This window comes from Notamacropus eugenii, chromosome 1 (assembly GCF_028372415.1).
Source record: "Notamacropus eugenii isolate mMacEug1 chromosome 1, mMacEug1.pri_v2, whole genome shotgun sequence".
Lineage (NCBI taxonomy): Eukaryota > Metazoa > Chordata > Mammalia > Diprotodontia > Macropodidae > Notamacropus > Notamacropus eugenii.
This window is the reverse complement of record NC_092872.1, coordinates 367818594-367840691: the sequence shown is the minus strand read 5'-3', so window position 1 is coordinate 367840691 and position 22098 is coordinate 367818594. Positions and strand designations below refer to the sequence as shown.

The following is a 22098-nucleotide window of genomic DNA, read 5'->3' as shown; positions in this document are numbered from 1 at the left end:
ACACACACACACACACACATTTGTGGTGTCTCCTCTTGGTTTTGCTCAGAATGTGTTCTCCCCTGGGGTGGGGGTGGGGTCTAAGGACAGTGTACAATAGTGTCTCTCACTCTGATTTCATCAAAGACTCTCACCCATCTCAATATTCTGTTGTCAGCTGGGCCCAGTGTTCTGTGACTTGACCTTGTAATGTCCTAGCCTGGCAGTTCTAGCAAGTGTTTCTATAAGCAGGTCCTTAGCCCATTATCGTTAAATCTCCAGTGTGAAGCACTGGGGACCCTTCATCACCTTTTTTAACTGAACATGCCCTTTCTGCTCATCTTCCTCCTTACATGCTCAGTTACAGCTCCCTCCATCACAGTATCTCATCTTTCTCAATCATTCCTGCTTCATGCCCTGTGGGCTCTAGATTCCAAGCCAACTGAACCATTTCCCTACTCTCTTTTCCCCAAACACACCTGTACTCTATCTTCTTGTCGTACATTTAGAATCAACCCTCCCTCACTCAAAACAAAGTCAAGTGCAAGTCATGTCATTATTTCTCTGATGGCATGGTCTTCTTCAGCAACGAAAGATGAACACATACATTTAGAATACCTTCTCTCCTTTCTTTAAGGCTCTGGTCATTCAGTTAGAGACTTTCAAATAATTCTTTCCTCATGAAGATTTTTCTGACCTCACCCTGCCTCCCGCATTAGAAATGACTTCCCACTCTCCGTCTTCACATTCAATATAAAAGAACAGCAAGATATCAACTTGACTGTTTGTAGCTGAATTCCATCAAAGTAAGATAAGAACAAAATACCAACAGTACTGTACATTTAGAAAACACTTTAAAGTTTGCAAAGGGCTTTACCATCATTTCATCTGAACCTTCAAAGAATCTGTGAGGGAATTATTATCCCCATTTTATAAACGAGAAAACTAAGGCTGAGAGTTGTTGAGTGATTTGTGCATGGTAATATGGCTATATATGTCAGAGGGGAGAATGGAACTGAGATTTATTTCTCCAGTGCCAATCACAGGTTCTTCTACCTTACTGGCACTCAATAAATACTTATTAAATTTATTTGATGATCTCTAAGCTCCCTGCAGTAGCCAAAAGACAATCAACAGTCAATAGAGTTTCTAGCTCTATGATGAGGAAAGGAGAGGTGAACAGTTTTTTCTTTCACCAGTTCAGCTCTTATGATGGGAGTGCTGCTATCTTAACGTGATTTTGTAGATTTTGCTCAGGTATTGTCCTTCTTGAGAGGGCATGTCTCCATATAAGATTTCCTATAGGAGACAAGGTAGGATCTTGGGATCATAGTCTCACAGTCCCATAGTTTGTCCATAGGGGACACAGAATCTCACCAGGCTTATTAATTGTTGTTAGGGCAAGATGCAGCCTTAGAGGCTCCCATGCCTATGCTAAGGTTGCACAAAATTCCTGGCTGGCTACAGTCACAGCAATAATTTTATTTGTGGATCTTCTGGCTATCAATACCAAGGGAATCATAAGCCATCAAATAAGGAAATGCATAGTCACCAGTGTTTGCTATCCTGTGCATAGCCAAATGGAAGAGGGGTTTTCCATGGATGGTAAGATCCTGAAGTTGCTCTTGTTTAGGGATGGAATTGACCTGATTGCATCAATCCACAGAGTTCTACAGTACCTCCTGAATGAAATTCATGGCCACTCAGAAAAGTGCCTCACAACCAATATAGGATCCAAACGGATAAAAATTGCCTGTTGTCCAAACTATGACGTACAGCTAGAAAGGAAGTCCTTTGGTTGGTTTGTCAACTCAATCTTCTTGACGTCCTTGAGCTAGGAAATAGAAACTCCCAGGTATACACAGCCCTTGTCTCAGTTCTTCCTCCTTCCCACTTATATATGAATTCCATCTCCACCGCCCAGAACAGGAGTCCTGGTTAATTCAGTTCATTTCAAAGGAGACATTCAGACAACATATTCTGGGAAATTTTGAAGAAAGAACATTTTCACCTGAAGGAGTGGAGGGATAGAATGAGAGAAGACTTCATGAAGGAGGTGATACCAGATCATTGAAGGAAAAAAAGTATTTCAGCAGGAGGTGTTGAGGAGGGAGTGCACACCAGCAATAGGGGATAGTGTGAGTAATGACATAGAGGTTACTTACTAGAACTGGCCAGGCACCTAGTGAGTCAAAGATGCTCAGAGATGGTGAAGTAGTGACCTTTCCCAAAGGACCTTGGGAACCAAACCCAGGCTTGGGAATCAGGTCCCTAGAGTTTCTATCCAGGATCTACCCAGTCTGACTCATTGTGTAACCTAGGGCAAGTCAATCATCCAGACCTAACTATTCTAATCTGTCAAACAGACTAATAGAAAGCCATGGCTTCCAGGCTGGAGTTTTGACACTTCTGATGGTCTGAAGAGTCAACAGAGCCTAGCGCAGCCATAGACAAGGAAGGTGTTCTGATTGTGGACTGGGGGACAGGGGAGGAGGGCAGAAGGAGGAAAAGCCACACAAGAGTAGGTTGCCCTAGGGTGTGGCCGGATAGGTATGATGAAAGCCTGGAGTTGCCGAATCCTGCCAACTCTGATGTGTGGCTGAGAAGACGGAAGGGGCCTGAGTCTGTGAAAGGAGCAGCAAGTTGAGGCAAGGTGCCTGGGGTGTGAACCGGAATCCAGGTGAGGGTGACTTGGCAATTGGTCAGAATCACTTCCTCTCATCCTCCCTTGTAGGGGAGGACCCTGACCTCCGGGTGGCTCTGTGGCTTTGGGATGTAGGACTCAATCAGAGGTGGGGTAAGGGTGAAAGGAAGGAAAGGGCCCAGCCCAGGCCCGGCGACATCAAAAGGCTTGAAAGATATTAATGGTCAGGAAGATGCTGTTCCAGAGCTGGGGTTGGGCCAAAAAAATCGCAGGTAACGCTCCTCTCCAGAATCATGGTGGTAGCACACAAGGGAGAGTTTGGAAGAATGGGGAAGAAAGGGAAAAGAGAACAGTAACTCAGAAGTGAGGGTGCCAGACTGAGCCCAGGGGCATGGGGTAGGCAGCCAGAGAGAAGTACTTTGAAACATTTCTGACAACTAAGAAATTTAGGCCCTGGGGCCCGTGGGTTGGGGAGGGGTCAGGAGTCAGAAAGGTTTGAAAAAAAAAAAGAAAGCTTTTTTTGCTTTTTTTTTTTTTTTTTTTACTAATCCAGCAAACATTTGTTACAAGGAAGAACAGAAAAGAGAAAACTGAACTAGGCATCTAGGATTAGGGATGTGTCAGTAAGTGTTTAACAACCAGCTCTCCAGGAAAAAAAATGTATTTGTAACAAATTTTTAAGTTTTACCTGCATTATTAATATTTTCTTTATCATTTTTTAAGTCTAGACAATCGACAAAACAACAAATCAAGCCCTGATTTGTAGCACTTGCTGATTTCCCAAGTGTAAATGCTCACACTGAAAATTTAACAACCAGCTTTCTGGAGCTAGTCTAAACCAGCTCCAGCACTTCCCTGCGACGGGGTCCTGTATTCTATTTGCAGCTCCACCAGTAACTGAGTGTGTGACTTGGGACAAAAACAAGAGTTCACATTTATATGACTTTAAGAAGCCCTTTGCATATGTTAATACTGTATTAGCTTACATTTATATAGTGCCATATCCCAGACTTTGTACTAAGCCCTTTACATTTATTGTCTTATTTGATCCTCACAACAATTCTAGGTACTATTGTAATCTCTATTTTATAGATGAGAAACTGAGGCAAACAGAAGTTTAGTGACTTGCTCAGGGTCATACAGCTAGTAAGTATCTGAGACCAGATCCTATTGTACCTCTTTCTGACTACACACCTGGTGTTCTATCTACTGCACCACTTAGCCAGATCCTTTTTATCTCCTTTGAACTTTGTGCAGGGGAAAATACCCTAGAGTTCAAATACTGACGCTGACATTCACTACCTGTGTGGTAAGTAACATGACTTCTCTGCGCCTCAGTTTCCTCATCTGTAAAACAAAAGGATTGAACTGGATGACCTCCAATGTGTCTTCCATCTCTAAATATATACTCTTTGATGTTCCCAATAACCCTGCAAGGCAAATACTATTTTACCTATATCACAAATGAGGAAACTAAGGCAGAGTGGTTAAGCAACTTACCCAGGAATACACAAGGGCAAAGGCAAAGACTCTGAGGGACTCGCCCTGAAACATCTCTTTGACCCTATTTCACCTGGAACTGAAATTCCAACACTGGAGGCACGGCTTGCCCCTGTAAACATGCAATTTTGTTACCTGGGTGGGGTGACACATGAACTCATTGGTATGGGATGAATGAGTTGCAGTAGCTGGTCTAGCTACACCTAGAATTCATCTTCCTTACAGCTACCAGACAGATAACAAGTCACTACTGTTAGGATAAATCAGTTGATCAACAAGCATTTATTAAGAACCTACTATACCATCTCCTGTTTGGCATTTACTACCTTCACAAACTGACTCCAACCTATCTGTCCAGATTGATTTTACATTATTCCCCTGATGACACAGTAAAATTGGTCTGTTCAATGCAAAATATACATGTCATTTCATCTCCTGTCTCTGCCACTTAGTACAAGCTGTCCCTCATACCTGGAATGTCCTCTCTCCTTACCTCCAATTTTTGTAATTCCAAGCTCTCTTCATATTTCCCTCCAGCGCCATATCCTACATGAAGCCTTTCCTGATTCTGCCAGCTGTCAGTGCTCCCTTCCTTATTGTGTATTTGTTTGATAGATATTTTGTATTTATTTGTGTCAATGTCATTTCCACCTCCCATCCTCCTCCTCCCCCTCCCCCACATTATATAAACTCTTCCTTTTAATTTTGTATCTCCATCATCTGGTATTGTGGTTCACAAACTGGTGGTGGTGGTTACCCCATTTGGGGTTTCCTTGGCAGAGATACTGGAGTGGTTTGCCATTTTCTTCTCCAGTTCATTTTACAGATGAGGAAACCAAGGCAAACAGAATTAAGTGACTTGCTAAGGGTCACACAGCTAGAAGGTGTCTGGGGCCGGATTTGAACTCGAGAAAATGATTCTTTCTGATTCCAGGCCCAGCACACTATCTAGCTGCCCATGGTTTGCAGATAATAGAGGCTTAATAAATGCTTATAAAATTAAATAATATTTGTCATATCAAAGCAAGGTGCCAGACTGGGGCTGGAGGACACTTTCCAGAAATTGACAGCTCTGGAGAAGAAATCCAGAATGGATCAGCTAGAGCAGTGTGAGGAAAAACCAGAAGGCAGGGCATGGAAAAAAAAAGATTGTTGGGGGATTATTATGTTTTTAGAAGTTTGTTAGTGGCTAGCCTTGTTGAGGAGAGGTTGACTTTCCTTGGCAGAATTTAGGCTAGACAACTGAGACATGTTGGGGAATAAAAGGGAAGGAGATGCGGGGAGGGGAGGACTGTAGAGACTCAGCACTAACCAGCATTGTCTACATGACCTTGAACAAGTCATTTCCCAACTGATGGACCTGTTTCCAGGGCTCAGCACAATGCCTCGACACGTAAACGCTTTATAAATGCTTGTTGATTGACTGATGACTGTGTCCTCATCTGTAAAAAGAGACCGGCTCATGGACCAGACAGTCTCTAAGGTCCCTTTCCAAGACCTAAACATTCTAAGTCTCTGTCTATGATTCTAAGTCTAGAGATGGAAAAGGGAGATGGGGAAGGAAGGAGGCTGGATTCTGCCGCCTGCTGGTCAGCGTCCCTGGCCACTCAGGCGACCTCTTGTTTGGCCAGGACCCCAAAACGATTCCCCCAGCATTTCTCCTGAGGGGTGGGGGTCGGCGCCAGAATGATTCCGACTCTTGCACACTACCCGGCCGCCAGGCTCTCTCCTCCCCTGTATTGGATTTCTCGGGGGCGGAGCAGGCGGGGACGGGAGGGGCTGGGCGGCGGAGACTTAGTTCAGGCTCTGACTCTAGGCAGTCCAGACTGCTGGAGGGAACCAAGCCTGACTGACGTTGCTGCTGCTGCTGCTGCTGCGCTGCTGCTGCTGCTGCTCTGCTGCTGCAGCTGCTTCTGATAAAGGCAGGCAGGCGCTGGGACTGAGAGAGACAGAATCCACAGACATACAGACAGACTGATCTGCTTCTGCCGCTGCCAACAGCAGTCGCTCAGACCCTGGCCCAGTGAGCGAGCGCCCCTTACTCTCCTCTTCCGCCGGATCCCCGCACCCTCGCGGTGCGATCATCAGTGGATTATTGGCCCCTGGTCTTCTCAGTTCTCGGGAACATGAAGCTGTCTTCGTTTTTTCTTAAGCTGCTTCTGGCTGCAGGTGAGGGAGCGGGGGGACAGCTGGGATTGTCCAGTTTATCCAGGATGCAGACCTGGGATAAGGGGACAGAATGGGGGTGGGGAGTAGAAGAGACAGGAGAAGGTATGGGAGTGGCCAAAGGACACCTATAGGGGCAAGGACATAGAAGGGTGTGAAGGATGAGGATCAGAGATTTAGAGATGGAAGCGATCCCAGAAGTCATCTAGCTCAACTCCCTCATTTTTGCTTATGAGAAATCTAAGGCCCAGAGAGTGATTTGTCCAAAGTTACACGGGTAAGTGTCAAAGACAAGATTAGAGCCTAGATCCTGGGACTCCAGAGCCAGTGCTCTTTCAATGAAAGATGATGGTGGGACCAGGGATGCAAACGGAGCAGATAAGGTGAGAGAGAATCTGAGTCTGAAGTGATCCCTGAGACTACAGGGTACCATGTCTTGTCCTTTCATTCATTCTCTCCCTGGGACATATGGTCCCGTCATATCCTTTTCCATGATCTCTGGGCACACCTTCTGGTAGGGATTGGGTACATGCGTAAGAAGGCTGTGCTTGTCCGAGATGACTTGGATTCCACTGGGAATGACTGAGATGAGTGACTCCTATCTTTCCCTCCCTGGCTTGCAGTGTTTTCTGCATTAGTGAGTGGAGAGAGCCTAGAGCAAGCTCAGAGCCGGCTTTCAGAGAACCAGGGGACGGAGAATCCTGACTCATCTACTGAATCTCTGAACCAGATGCTTCATTCACGGGTTAGCAGAACAGAAGTCCTTGACCTCCAGGACACTGAACATGACCTTGTTAGAGGTAAGTGTGTCAATTCCAAGCATCTGACCAAGGCAGCCAACACAAAGTCAAATGCATCTCAAGGGAATTTCTGAGTGAATCTGTTCTGGGTTAGAGTCCAGTCAGTCTAAGGTAAACCAACATCCTTACGTGGTTCCCTATACAATGTCTGGAGGAGAGAATAGGAGAACTAGAGATGTTTATGAGCCTTGGAAGAGCAGAATGGAAAGTGCTTACCGGGTGGTGAGCAGAGGCCCTGAGTGTCCTGCATGGGAAATTCCTAAGAGCTGTCCTGTACAATACATAAGTGAGAGGGTATCTTGGCCCTTCCTGGACCTATCTCTTTATTGTTCTTATATTTGAGTCAGTCCAATTACAACCTCCTTTTGCATCTGAGGACAGCAGAATTAGTCAGTTTATTTGGAGACTGGACAGGTCAGTGATTTTTTTTCCTTTCTGATCAGACTTTGTGGTTAGGCTAGTCATTTGTTTAGGTTCTCCTCAACTTGCTTTTCTAACTCATGGGCATGCTGTAGAGTTCTAGGCAGAACATTTGACCCCCAGATGGGGAAGCCAGGACCCTAGACAACATAGAAGGTGAGCATCAATGTTTTCTGTAAGTGCTCTGAGGGTCAGAACATTGTCATTTTTCATTTTTGTAACTCCAGTGACTAACATGGTCCCTTGCACATAGCAGGTCATTGATAAATGTTTGTTAAATTGAATGCCACTCTGAGACAAGGGTGAAGGCAGCTTAAAAATATCCATTGTGTATCTAGAAATCTTTCTTGTGGCTACTGTGGTCCCTGGACACCTGGGGCTCCATGAGATATACCATTATGCTCATCCTGACCACATGGCCCAAAGGGTCAAATTAAAATCAACTGTCCAGGCCAGGTTAGTGTCCAGATATTCTTGCTCCACTCTCTCAGAGTATCCACAATCTGAGACCCTAGCTTCTGGGACAAGGGTTAGGTGTAGCAGGGCCAAATTCCCGTTAGGTGAGGCAGGAGTTCTTAATCTGTGATCTGTGAACTTGTTTTTAAAAATGCTTTGTCAACCATGTTTCTATATAATTGGACTCCTTTGGAATCTGATATATTCTATTCTATTTTGTGCATTTTTAAAACACAGATTGCCAGAGGGCCTCATGACACAGAAAGGGTTCAGAACCCCTGCCCTAGATATTGATCTTTGCTAGCTAGTACCTGGTGCAGAGTCCAGAAGTCAGGTCATTATATAACACCCCCCTCCTTCACAAACATAATTCTTATAGGTGGAGTGGGGCTAGATTCCTCAGGAAAGGGGAGGGGGCAGGGGTGAGGTGTGGCTTGTCGTAATCACTTCATAATCTGGTTAGGAAAATAGCAACCTGGAGTATAGCAGCAACCAGAAAGCCTGGCCAACCAACAGCCTACAGTTTCCTCCCTTCTGCATTGTGATGTTGCCTTGGGGAGCTTTGCTTTAATTTGTTTTCTCTGTCTTTTGAATAAACTGAGTCAGGTTGCAATATCCTGGCCAGTGCTTCTACTCTTTCTCTAGAGTTTCTCTCTCCCCCCAAACAGGAGGAGGTGGGGCTCTCTTAGTGTAGCCCCCACTAGGGTAGGGCTTGGGCTGTGACTCACTCTTTCTCCACCCACACAGGCTGCTCCTCATACCTCTGTAGGCTTGAGTCACCGTTTCTCTCTCCCCTGAGGCAGGGACTCTGTCACCTTGTCACTTTCTCCCTCCATGCTTAGGGTTTTCCTTGGTCTGTTTTTCCACACCCCAATGACCATTTTTATTCCCTTTGTAGGAATTGCTTCTCTGTCTATCACTGAACTCTAGATCAGGAGTTCTTAATCTGGAATCTGGAAACCTACTTTAGAAACATTTTTTGATAGCTGAATTTCAAAATAATTGGTTTTCTTTGTAATCTTATGTATTTTATTTTATGCATTTAAAAACATTCTGACAAGGGGTCCACAGGTTTTATCAGACTGCCAATGGGGTCTCTGCCACACACACAAAAAAAGGCTAAGAATTCGTGCTCTAGAGGGAAGCAGAGAATAGGGGACAGAGAAAATGTAGGACCTGGGGCTTGGTACTATCTGTGGTTTCTTCTCTTCACTGCTACTACCACCCATCTCCATTTCTCAGTTTCAATTTTGTTTTTTGTGCTGGGACTCTTCCTTTCTAGGAACCCTATGATCTTTGCCTTCCCCATCCTAAGCCCCCTTATGACCAGAATTAGTGGAACTGACTCTTCCACTTAACATATGTATGGCAGATGTGTGGTGGGAGACACATGTAGCAGGTCACTCTTTCCAGACCCTGGGAGTGGATGAAGGATATAGGTCAGACTCCTGTACTAATAGAAGGGGAGTGCCTTGTTAGCCCCAGCTGGAATCATGGAACAGGGCTGATTTTCCTCACTGCTTCTTTTTTTTTTTTTTACATTGCTGTTCCAACCTTAAAAACACCCCCAGCCCCTTCTGGTCATTTCCTCCATTTTCCATCTCTCTACTCCTTGTAATATATTTTTTCCTCCCAGGCCTGAGAGAGCTATAAATAGGAGCATTTAAGGAGGAATGAAAATTGACCCTTTGAGCCATGCTAATGAAATGCAGAGGGGACTGGAAGGGATGGAGAAGAGCAAATACAGAGTACCCCGAAGGCCATTAGAAGCTTTAAAATGCACTAAAACTTTTGGGACACCCTATATTATATTGTCTGATCTAGACAGCTAGTCAGTCTACTGACTTTGATCACAATGTTGAAGTCCCTTCTTTGCTTCTTAGCACCAATATAAGCTGGTGTACGCTCACTGACAAAGCAGGCCTGCTCATGGGACTGGAGGGCTGATTATCATCTGAGGCTGAGCATTTAGAAGACAGTGACCATTTATTTTTAAAAAGCTCCTCATTCTCTTCCTCAAGTGCCCTCCCAGGAAAAGGCAGCTTCCTTCTCTGACGCTGTTCCCCTGGAAGTAGGTCATCATGTTCACTTCGGGAAATGAGGCTAATATAGGACAAAATAGAATCAATTGCAATTCTGAGTTCCCCAGGGATGGGGGTGGGGGGAGAACAAGGTTGGCAGAGTTGCTCAATCTGTTGGATGGAATCACCGGATGGAAGCCTGCATGCATGAAGTGTGATTCCCCCGCAAAGGTTTGTGAAATGCCTGGCTTCTGTTTTCTTGTTGCTATTTCCCTTTAGTTTTTGCCACCCCCCTCCAAAAAAAAACTAGGATCAATTTTTCTGACACTCCTGAAGAGTAGCCAGGAACCAAAGGTCTAAGAGCCTGGACGAGAGAAGGGGTTTCTTTCAGATGTTTCGAATGTTCTCTTTTCTGGAGAACCAGACACCTAACAGGAGACCGTTTTTTTTGACTTTCTAGTTGCATTCTCTTCCAAACCACAAGCTCTGGTCACTCCAAGCAAGGAAGGAAATGGGCAGAAGAGAAGAAAAACCAAGGGAATGGGTCGGAAGAGAGACCCCTGCTTGCGGAAGTACAAGGACTATTGCATCCATGGAACATGCAAATATCTGAAAGAACTTCGAGTGCCATCATGCATGTAAGTGTTAACCCCTGACTCTTGGGAAATTGTCTTCCATGTTTCTCCTCTTGTACTGTTCCTCTAATTTACCATTTCTCACAGAACAGAAATGGGGAGGAGGGGAGTATTTTTAGGCAACGGAAGGGCCCTCTATTTGGATGCAATTTCCTGAACCATAGGCTTTTGTGACATTTTTGCATTCTTTTGGATGCTTCATCCTTCCCCAGAAATGAGATGTCTGGCTTAAGGAACTGGCATTTGAAACCTGACTGTCCTTTCCAGGACAATCTTTTCCCCTCCTCCCTTTTTATCCCCTTCAGAATAGAAAAGGGTTATGGGGCTTTCCCTCAAGAAGAAATCTGTGAAGGTGCTGCCCCAGTCACTTCCTGGCCCTCATCTATGTATCTTTGTAAGTACATAGGTCTGTATTACTTATGTGTATGAGTCTAAGTGTACTTGGGTACAGAGATGAAAGATTTGGAATCAGACAACCAGTATTCAAAACCTGGTATTGCCACTTACTATCAAAGTATTTCACTTCTCAGGCCTCAGTTTCCTCACCGATAAGATGGAGTTGGACTAGATGACCATAAAAGTCCTTTTCAGATCTAAATCAACAATCCTAGAAGCTGGATCCTCTGCCGGGATCCTTCAGGCTGAGAAAAAGAGAGGAAAAGAGTGGAGCACTGGGAATTCTAAGGGTGCCTCATCTTAAATCATGCAACATTTGAATTCTCCTTTGTGCCAGCCTCAAGGGGCAATCTGGAGTTTGGGCTCAGAGATGGAATGTAGGACTGAAGGAGGCCCAGCACAGAGATGGATCACACTGCTATACTCCCTGAGAATAATGTCTCTAGTGTCCCAGAGGCAAGCACAAAGAGTCAGAGGAAAAAACTAGAAGAAGCCTCATTTCATAAAAGACTTTAAAACAAGGCCAGGAGAATGCTGTGGGGAGTGATTTGCCTGCTAACCCCACAGAGGGTGTTCAGCTGATTGGATAAATCTCATCCACCTCCAATTGCTGAGATTCTATTTGCTTTTTAAAGCTACCACATTTCCTATGCCTTGAAGCTAGCAAGACAAACCCTAGTTCTCCGCCTTTCCTTTGCAGTAAGTAGCTCCTTGCTTGTAGCTAGGAACATTCTTCCTTTAAGATGCCTTTTTGGTCCCTACTAGCAGTGTAGTATTTGTAGGGCTTGAAAATAGCCAGGGAAATACTTATTTTCTCACCTAATTTAAACTTGGAGACTGGAGTGAGGTTTCGAACTAAACAAAACAAAGCAAAATTTGGCATTGTTCACCCAGAGTAGAAGCAGTAGCAGTAAGGGCACAAAAATTGGCTTCCAGCCAGGAATTTGGCCGTGCCTCTCCCCAAGCTAAACTGGTCCAGTACTTTGGCTGGCTGGATATCAGGCCCTCAGCTCTGCTACTGGAGGCTCAGACCCAGTCTCTTACTCTTATTCCATGTACAACCTCAGTCTGGTCACTGTAAGTAACCTGCAGCATTAGATCAGAAGTATTTGACAATTCCAGGTTTCTCTGGGGGGTCTGTATTTCTCACAATCCCCTCATCTGACCTCATTGTCTTACCTCCCCCCGCCCCCCCATTTTCTCCTCTCCTACAACTTCAGGGAAAGATGAGAATTGGAGGAGAGAGGAGACAAGATTTGGTAGATAGAGACAGAAAATCTGCACACTGCCCAAGGGGTTGTTGACTTTTCCCTCTGGCTCCTTGTTCTGATTTACCAGGTACACGATGTGGGAACAGAGGACCCTAGGCTGGTGGGAGACCAGTATCCAGAAACACATGGCTGACCACTCCTTGGGCCCTTAGAAGTCCTCTGTCCCCTGGCCAGTGTAACTGCCAGGAAGGGTATGTCTTGGTTGATGTGGGGAGCATGTGGATAGCTGACATCCTAAGCCAGATCCACAGAGCCGCCAGTGACAGGAAATGCCGACTATGTCAGAGTCCTGAGGCTGGCCCTAGACTTCTGCCTTTAAGGGGCAATGGAGGGTGGAGGTAACAGTTCCCAAGAACCCGCAGACATGACTAGACACATAGGAATTAGTAGCAAAGGCTTTTTCATCCCCATAGCCTGAGAAAGTTTGTGATCCCAATGAGGATGGCGAGGATTCCTAACAGTCCTGGAAGAGATGGGTTCTGGATTTTTCTGGGGCTCAGTCTGAACTTTTGCTTCTGATCCTCTGACACAATTATCATGTGTTGTAGGAGGTATCTGACTGACTCTTGGGCTTTGCCTGATTCCCTCTATGGCCCAGCCTGCTTTTGATGGCTTCTTTATGCTGCTTCCCCACTAGTGGTAGTACCTGACAGGGCCTGGATTTATGCTCTGAGAGAGGGTGGAAGATGCATCTCTGAGTCCCTGAGTGGCTCTTGCCTCTACTGTAAGATGAGCTCCGAAATGGAACACAGCACAGGAGGAATGTGCAGAGTTTGAGTGGCTGGCTCAGGGCAGGACACTTGATCCTGCCCCCAGATGCTTAGAATGGACCCACATGTTTGGAGATATGCTCATCTCCCTCCAATGTGTGAGCCAGGAGTAGGGTGGGGAGGTGTCTGTAAAGGAGGGGGAGTGGGTATATTAGGATGTTTACATTATTATCCTTTTGACTCAGGATGGGGGCAGAGAGGGATTATGTAACTGAATCTCATGGCTCTGATGCAGATTTTTATTTCTATCATCTGAGTAAGCTACCTGAGAGGGTTAGGTGAAGGACTGGGAAGTCTAGAGAGCTCATTTTTCTCCCACAGGAAGAGAGACCTTCAGAACAGGGCAGGAGTGGAAAGCCAGAAGAGAGATCAGACTGCCCACAGGACATATGGGGTCGTGTGCAAAGGACCAGGGAGCCACCTGCATTGCTCATACTTTTTTCTGGGAGAATAAATACCTGAAACACTTCCCAGTGTCTCTCATGATGGGAGACAGCACCAGTTTGCTTTGTAGAGGGTGGCAAGAGGGTACCAGAAAGGGAATAGGACAGAAATTTATGCCATGCTTATCCCACCTTCTCATTGACCTCCACTTCATAAACACATGCAGGCTGGATGTGTGCACAGTCAACTACCCTGTTGTCCCTTTTTTCAGGAAGTCCCCAGTCTGAGAATCCTGTAGCTGGGCACTTTCTACTGCTTGGGGGATCGATTCCCTCAGGCATCTAAGAGTTCTTGTGGAGGAGAGGGAGAGGATGTCTGTGTGATACCAAACTATGTCTCTAGCTGTTCTAGGAGGCAGAAGCCAAGCTTTCTCACAACATCCTCAGATGGGTTGTCTCCTTTGTGCCTTTTCTTTATGCCACTCTGGAGAAATCCCTGAGCCAAGATGAGGAATCCCTATCTCTGCAGCCTGAGCGGGAAATGGCCTTCTTCCCAGAGAGCAGTTGTCAGCAAGTATTGTAGGAACCCTTTCTAGATCTAGAAAATCAGCCAGCACAGGAAACAAAGCCTGTCATAATCCTTGTGGTTCTGCTTGCTAGGGTGGTCAAGCTCCAACCTGATACATTCATGTGATGGGGAAAGGGAGAGAATGGAAGGGAATATGCATTTATATAGTGCCTACTATATATATTATCTCATTTGACTGGAATTAGGATTTGATTGGACTTAGGGTTAGCAACTTGTTTCCAAAAAGGAGGGAAAGCAGATCTAACATAAGATCTGTGCCTCTGCTCTCATTTTCATTGGTCCAGGTGAACTAGGTGATGCTTCTGTCATTTCTGTGTGATCTGACCAAGGAAGGAAAATGCTATCTGGATCTATTTGTTTTGTTCTGTGAGACTATTTGGCCACAGGAGATGATCTGGTGCTTGAAACCAGGCAGGGTGCTCTGTTTTCTTATGTCCCGAGGCGGAAAGCCAAGTTTTCATCTAGGTCTGAAACACTTTGGCTCAAGTCTATACTAGGGAAACTGGGAGAACTCAAACAAAACTGTTTCTGGCAAAGTAATAAACCTATTAATAGTCTGGGGAGTGGTAGGGGAGGAGAAAGGGGAGGGGTTGGGGTTGGAAGTTGAAAGTATAGATGAGCTGAGGAGAGGGTTGAGTTTATTTCTGGGTGAGGGTACGGAGGGGCCTGATGTAGGGTAGACAGGTGGGGTTCGGATAAATCAGGCAAGGTTAATTACTCCCTACAGGAGGGACATGGTAACTGTCTTCAGTATTTAGAAGGCTGTTGTATAAAGGAGGGATTTCAGGGCCCAAGCCAACCAAACAAGAAGTCAGGAACGGAAGTGGCCGAGGGGGCAGACTTAGGGAATTTCCTAAAGCTCAGAGCAATCTGTATAGAAACGAACTGTCTCAGGGGGGAGTGAGTTCCTCAGAACAGGAGGTCTTCACCAAGAAGGCGGATGACTACTGCTCAAGGGCTTTGTTGAAGTGATTTCCTATTCAGGCATATGCAATGTTTTGCAGCTTTGAGATTCCTGTCATCATGGGAGATGAGCTCTTTCACTTCAGAATTCATCACATAGAACAGGCAAAAAAAAAAACCCCACCTCAGAACATGAACTCAGGCCCCGCTGCACACTGCCAATATCTTGAGGAGGGAAAGGAGTCATTCAAGCCAAGTGGAGCCATGGAGGGGGCCAGCCACTCCCAAACACCTGTCACCATACCCCCTCCTCCCTTATTTATATGATAATTGCAGTTAAGAGGATCACAAACAGAAGTCAGACTGAGCCCCAGAAAAACCCAGAATCCATCTCTCCCAGGACAGCTTAATCACCAAGCTAGGAATCCTTAAATCCTGGCTGGATCACAGGCAGAATTCCTCTGGCCACAGGGATGCAGGAACCTTTGTTACTAATTCCTATGTCTGCAGCCAGGGCTGTGGGTTCTTGGGAGCTGCTTCCCCCACCCTCCATTGCCCCTTGAAGGCAGAAGTCTAGGGCCAACCTCAACTCTGACATAGTCGGCATTTCCTGTCACTGGCGGCTCTGTGGATCTGGCTGAGGATGTCAGCTATCCACATGCTCCCCACATCAGCCTAGACACACCCACCTCAGCAGCCTCACTGGCCGAGGGACAGAGGGCTTCTAAGGGCCCAAGGAGCAGTCAGCTTTTTGTTCCTGAACCTTAATCTCTCACAAACCTAGGGATCTCTGTCCCCACACTGCCCAGTAAATGGAAACCAGGAAACCAACAGCCTTTGGGACAGAATACAAAGCTTCTCATCCCAGTGTCTTTTCTTCTCCAAATCCTACCAGCCTCTGAAGAAGCAAAAGAGGAGAAAATAGGGGATAAGCCTTGATAAGGATAGGGGGTTGAGGATAGGCAACAAATTTGCAAATAGAGACCAGAAAACACCAAATTCATCTAAACTGAGGAACAGAAGTCTTATCCATAGGATCATAGAATTTAGAACTGGAAAGGTCCTTTGTAGTAGCCTAACTGCCTCATTTTACAGATGAGGTACAGTAACTTGCCCAAGGTCACACAAATAGTCAATAGAAGTTGCATTGGGATTCAAACTTAAGTCTCTGAATATAAATTTCGAAATGAAGGCTATGTGATACAGTGGATGGAATGCTGGCTCCAGAGTCAGAACACTTTGGTTCAAATCCCACCTTTGATGCTTATGACATTGAGTAAGATACTCTTTCATCTATAAAATGTGGGGATTGAACTATGTGGCCCATGAGGTCTCTTCTAGCTGGAAGAAGGCATCTACATGGTATAATAGATGGAACACTGGAGTTGAGAAGACCTGAGTTCAAATGTGGCCTCAGACACTTCCTAGCTGTGTGACCCTGGACAAGTCATTCAAGCTGTATCTGCCTCAGTTTCCTCAATTGTAAAATGGGAATAATAATAGCACCAACCTTGCATGGTTGTTGTAAGGAACTCATAAGATAATATTTGCAAAGCACCTAACTCAGTGCCTGGCACATAGTAGGTGCTGTATAAATGCTGATTCCCTTCTCTCTTTTCCCTTCTAGCTCTGGCTTTATGATCCTGTCTAAGCTTTTCATAGGATTATGTTGCTTTTACAAAGAAAAAGCCAGAGAAGTCTGAGTGGCTTTGAATAGATGAAAATTACATAGTATGTGCATTCTTCAGTAATTTCCTGAGTCCTCTGGGAAAATCCTGGAGTTTGGGGGCATTCAGTGCTCCCACATTGGGCATCAAAAAGGAGAGAGAACCAAACTCAAGCAATAAGACCGAGTAACTAACCATACCAAAATTTTGTTCTCTCCTTCCACCAGCTGCCAAACAGGATACCATGGAGAACGGTGCCATGGACTAAGTCTCCCTGTGGAAAACCCTTTATATGGCTACGACCACACAACAATTTTGGCAGTGGTGTCAGTAGTGCTCTCTTCAGTCTGTCTCCTCATCATTGCTGGGCTGCTCATGTTCAGGTGAGATGTGTTGGTGGTATTCTACTTGTGGTCACAGAGTCAAAGAATTTTAGAGTTTGAAGGAACCCTAGAAGGCCCTTCATTGGCCATCTAGTAGAAGTTACAAACCAAAAAAAAACCCCGCCACAACATACCCAATAAGTATTGGATACCCAATATCCAGCCCCTCTGAAGCTAGGTGGTATAGTGGGCCTGGACCTGGAGTCAGGAAGACTTGAGTTCAAATGGGGCTGTATACCCTGGGGCAAATCACTTAATTTTGGTTTGCCTCATTTTCCTCATCTTTGAAATGGGGTTAATAATAGCCTCCCTCCTGCCTCCCAGGGTTGTTGTGAAGATCAAATGAGCTAACATTTGCAAGAAGTGCTTAGTACAATATCTGGCACATTAAAGGTGCTTTATAAATGTTCCTTCTCTCCCTCCCCTCCATGTCTGAAGACTTCCAGTAAGGTGAAACTCCTTACTTCCAGAGGTAGCTCATACTAGTTTTACAAAGTTTAAATTTGCCTCTGAAACTTCCCACTTCTTGCTCTTGGTTCTGCCCTTTGGGTCTAAACAAAACAAGTCTAGGTCCTCTCTCACACTTGAAGGTAACTGTCATATTCCCCTTGTGTCCTCTCTTCCCTCTGTTAAGCATCCTTTAGTCTCTGTTGGGACAGGAAGGCACAGAGAACCATTGACAGGTTGTAGGAAGTAGGTCATTTGGGGGTACTTCTGTTAATTCATCTCTCTGCCTCCTACCATGAACATCTGCAAGTATAATCTGGAATGGTGTTGAAGGGCTGAGGGTACATAGAAATCCTATCTAATCCTCACCATGCAAATAAGCTAAACTAGGCTCCTAGCTTACTGTTCCATTGCTTTTATAAGTTAAGTCTAAAACTCCTTTCTCCTGGAGTGAGATGAACTCATTGGTACTCAAGGCAAAACCTACTGGCTTAGAACCTTCTCCTGTACTCCAGGGATTTTCCTCTATTCTTATATGCCCTATTTATTTCCTTGCAAATTCCATCCACTCTTCTCCCTGTTTCCCTTTCCTACCAAGTTTTGACCCTATTTCGGTGATGTCAAAATTTGTTGTTGAGTACTCAGGGTATCAGTTAGAGGAATCCCACAACCCACCTCTAGTCAAAGCCAGCTTCCCTCAAAAGGCAAATCAAGCATTTGTCTGGTGGCTGTTTGGAAAACCTGTGAATGCTTGTGCTTTTCTGAGAGGCAGAGAGTAAAAGCAGATTTTGCTTAATAGTCTACTGTCTTGAAGATATAGCTGATGCAGCTTTTAGGCCAAGTTATTTCTATTTTCTGGGCTTCAGTTTCCCTCTCTCCATAGGAATGAAAACATTAGGAAGAAATCTAATGAAACAAGAAGGGCCCAGACTTTCTTCTCCTCCTAGAGACTAGTGATTTCTCTGCCAGAGGTATTGCTCATGAAGTTTGTTTTTCTTCCTTAGGTATCATAAAAGAGGAGTTTATGATGTAGAAAGTGAAGAGAAAGTGAAGCTGGGGGCTCCTGTGACCCACTGATGGAAATCCTGAGTGTTTATGGTAATAATCCTGGCATTTATGCTGAGGGCAGGGTTAGGCCCACTAGCTGCTTTGGGGCTTTTTAAGGCAACAGCTGGCTTTCACATTCTCTGGGTGCTCCAAGACAGACGTTCTTAACCTTTTTTAATGTCTTAGATCTCTTTGGCAGTCTAGTTAAGATTATAAACCCAATCTCAGAATCACATTCTGTTTAAAAATTTCATACTTGAAAGAAATGTTTAGTAGACATAAAGGTGTAATTGATTATCCATCCAAGATCACAGACCCCCCTTGCCATCTCTCTATGAATTCTTGTGGACTCCAGGTTAGGGATTCCTACTCTAGGAGGGTTCAGATCTTCTGGATCTCTGTCTTACCTAGCTACTAGGTGGCAGAAATGATGTTTTTTCTCTAACTTTAGCTGCTTCATGCTCCATTTGCCCCTGGAAAATGCACCCAATCTTAGTTATGGCCTTTCACCAATTCTTGCCATTTGGTTCCTGTTCCTTTTCTCTTTTCTGACATCTGTCTTCCGTGTTTCTTTCCCTTCCCCACTCTAGTGGGAACTTTCCTTTTGGAGGTAAACTACAGAGTTGCTGTGCAGAAATAGGTCATAGATTTAGGACTGGAAGGAAGGAAACTTAGAGGCCATCTGGGGTAACCCCCTCATTTTACAGATGAAGAAATTGAGGCATGGAGCTAGGTTAAGTGACTTGTTCAAGGTCACACAGGTAGATATGGACTGGGAGGTAAGTCATTTATTAAGAACTTACTGTGTACCAAATGGCAAAGCTGGCATTCAAACCCAGGTCCTCTGAATCCAAGGCTCAGGTTCTTTCCACTGTACCACAGTCTCTCCTAATAGTCGTTCACACTTGAATGACACTTTGTAGTTTCCAAAAGGGCTTTTAGAAACATTACATCTCATTTTACATGCACAATAATCCTATGAGATAGATAGGACAAGTATTATTCCCATTTTATAGATTAGGAAATGGAAGTTCATAGAGACTTATCTAAGCTCATGTAGCTAGTAAGTGGCAAAGCTATGATTTGAGCACTAATCAGGGCTCTTTCAACCAAATGGGATTGCTTACCAGGATAAAACTGATCTATCAGTACAGAAGGATAGAGCTTTGGAGTTGTTTAGGGTGAAATTTTGGTAGAGATGCAACAGTAGGAATAGTATGACCTATAGACCTCAACTTTCTTTTTTATTTTGACATTTGAAACCCTATTTCTTCCTCTCATTGCTCTCAATAGTAGAAAATTTGGTGTAGCTGTTCCCTCCCCCTTAACAAAAATGAAACAACAGCAAAAAACAACAGATTATAGTAATGGACCCAAGAAACATTAGAAACCTTTTTGTTGGGTTGCAGGTATCAGCTGGGATGTGCTACCTCCTGAGAAGACCCAAAAGCACAGCTGCAATCTTTACCAACTGGAGGCATTTCCCTGATGTCCATGAAGATGAACACTCCTTAGTCCCAAGCTGATGTATCAATTGGGCCCCTACAACTGTTTCCTCAAAATGCCAGAGCCTCCAAGTGCCAAGTAGATAATATCAAAGGGAATCTGGAAAGGAAAAAGGCTAAAGGAAGAGACAGTGATGTTCTTTCCCTGCTGCCCTCCCATAGAAGTTTGTTTATGCATTTATCGTTTGGATTTAAAATGCCAGTAAAATTCCATATGCTCTAAAAGTCTTTTTCTGAAGAAGAAGGAGAGATTTGTGGGCTATAGAATGAAGGAAAAAACCAAAAAGGACTGAAAAACCAAGCACTCCAGTAGTCACTGAGAAATCTGTTTTTTGGACTCTCCAGCTGTATGTTTGATGAGCTAACTGTGAAAGACTGCGAGCCCCAGAACACTGAACTTTGGGACTTTATCTACATAGAAAAATAATTTAACAGATATTTTTGTTTGTAAAAAAAAAAGCTTTTTAAATTATGTATTTATTTTATTCTATATATGTTAATTTATTTAGTTTTTAACAATCTAACAATAATATTTCAAGTGCCTAGACTGTTACTTCAGCAGCAATTTCATACCCCACCATCTGGGTAAAAGAAAAACCTCCTATATCTGCGCTTGTTCTTAGACAGCCGTATAACTTGTCTGTGATAATAATGTATTATTGTCTGTGAACATTTCTGATGATATTGCATGGGCAGGATGCCACAGAAGGGACAGAATTCTGCGTCGTCAGGATCTATACCTTGGGGCTCTAAAAATACTCAATCCACTCTATGAGTTGGATGGCAATTTTGCCTACTGCTTTTTATATTACTGTTTGTTTCGAATACTGGATGTGCTGATGTTGCAATGTAACAGACTTCAGCCTTGCTCTTGTTTTCTCCCTCTGAAATCTCATGAAGGCACAGGTTCACGGGCCGGCCTGATTAGCACAACTCAGTGTTTGCCCCGTGGGATGAAGAGTGTGGGAAATCACTTCCTGTGTCAATACATTTCTATATTCCAACAATTCACCTGGTGCTACTCCCTAAATCCAGAGGTGCGGTCTTACAGACTAGGTGCTGAATGGGTTAACAAAACGAGAGAATTAGGCAACCACAAAATGGGTTGGAAGACAAACAGAAAAGTCAGAGTCTATAGGTCTCTGTTGTTTAAAGCAAATGTATTGTGAGTGAGAAGGAAGGGTGGATTTCTTTGTAAGCCTACCCCACCCAACAAAACTCAAAAACAAGAACAAAAATGTCTTCCATTGTTGACTCCAATAGTTTCTAGCAACTCTACTGAACTGTTACATTCTATACTTCCAAATCTGGTTCATATTTACACTCTACGACACAAATAAAAATAACTTTTACTCGACAACACAGTGTTTTGTTTGTTGATTGGGCTTTGGGGCTGGAGTCCAGGAACCCTCCCTTTTCTAGGGCATCAGGGAAGGAGTATATACACAGCAATGCACAATGGAGAGACAGGTCCTGTTCTGAAAGCAAATACTCTTTAGTCAGGAAAACGCTACATGGGGCAAAAAGACAAAGCAGGACAAAACTAGAGAATAATACCAGTGAAAAGAACACTGGTCCTGGCATAGGAGGACCTGAGTTCAAATCTCAACTTTGAAGTTTACTGAGAAACAGCTCATTGTGAGGTGGGGTCAAGTAGGGGAGGCTTGATGAAGGGGAAAGTCTGGAAGTCTTGATAACTTCCATTAACAGGAGTCCAGTAGACCTTCTAGGTGGTGGTGGTGATGGGAAACTGATGATGGAAGGAGAAGTAGCTTGGGCAAAAGCATGGAGGGAAGAAGGAGCTCTTCAGGTGTAGGATACAATAATGGCAGCCTGACTGAAGAGGAGGGTTTGTTTTGGGGAGTGGCTTATTAAGATGGGGCTGGTTGGGGCTGAAGTGTGGAAAACCTTGTATGCTCTGGTGAAGATTCTGAGATTAATTGGATAAGCAATAGGAAGATGCTGTGCCTTCTAAATCAGGCAGCAACATAATCAAAAGCAGTGTTATAGAAAGACTGCTCTGGCAGTGGTACAAAGGATGAATTAACTGGAGGAGGGACAGAGTAGATTTATGGAGACCAATTGGGAAGTTATTACAGTAATCTAGGCCTGAGGG

General features: G+C 44.5%; 1 protein-coding gene across 1 annotated transcript; it reads left to right on the top strand.

Annotated features, from left to right (window-relative positions):
- The first annotated feature begins 5946 nt into the window (after positions 1-5946).
- HBEGF (heparin binding EGF like growth factor) lies at positions 5947-21342 on the top strand. Its single transcript, XM_072630499.1, has 6 exons — positions 5947-6292; positions 6913-7089; positions 10447-10624; positions 16828-16983; positions 18435-18528; positions 19887-21342. The coding sequence occupies exons 1-5, from the start codon at positions 6250-6252 to the stop codon at positions 18505-18507; spliced, it is 627 nt and encodes a 208-aa protein (XP_072486600.1). The 5' UTR covers positions 5947-6249; the 3' UTR covers positions 18508-18528; positions 19887-21342.
- The last annotated feature ends 756 nt before the right edge of the window (positions 21343-22098 follow it).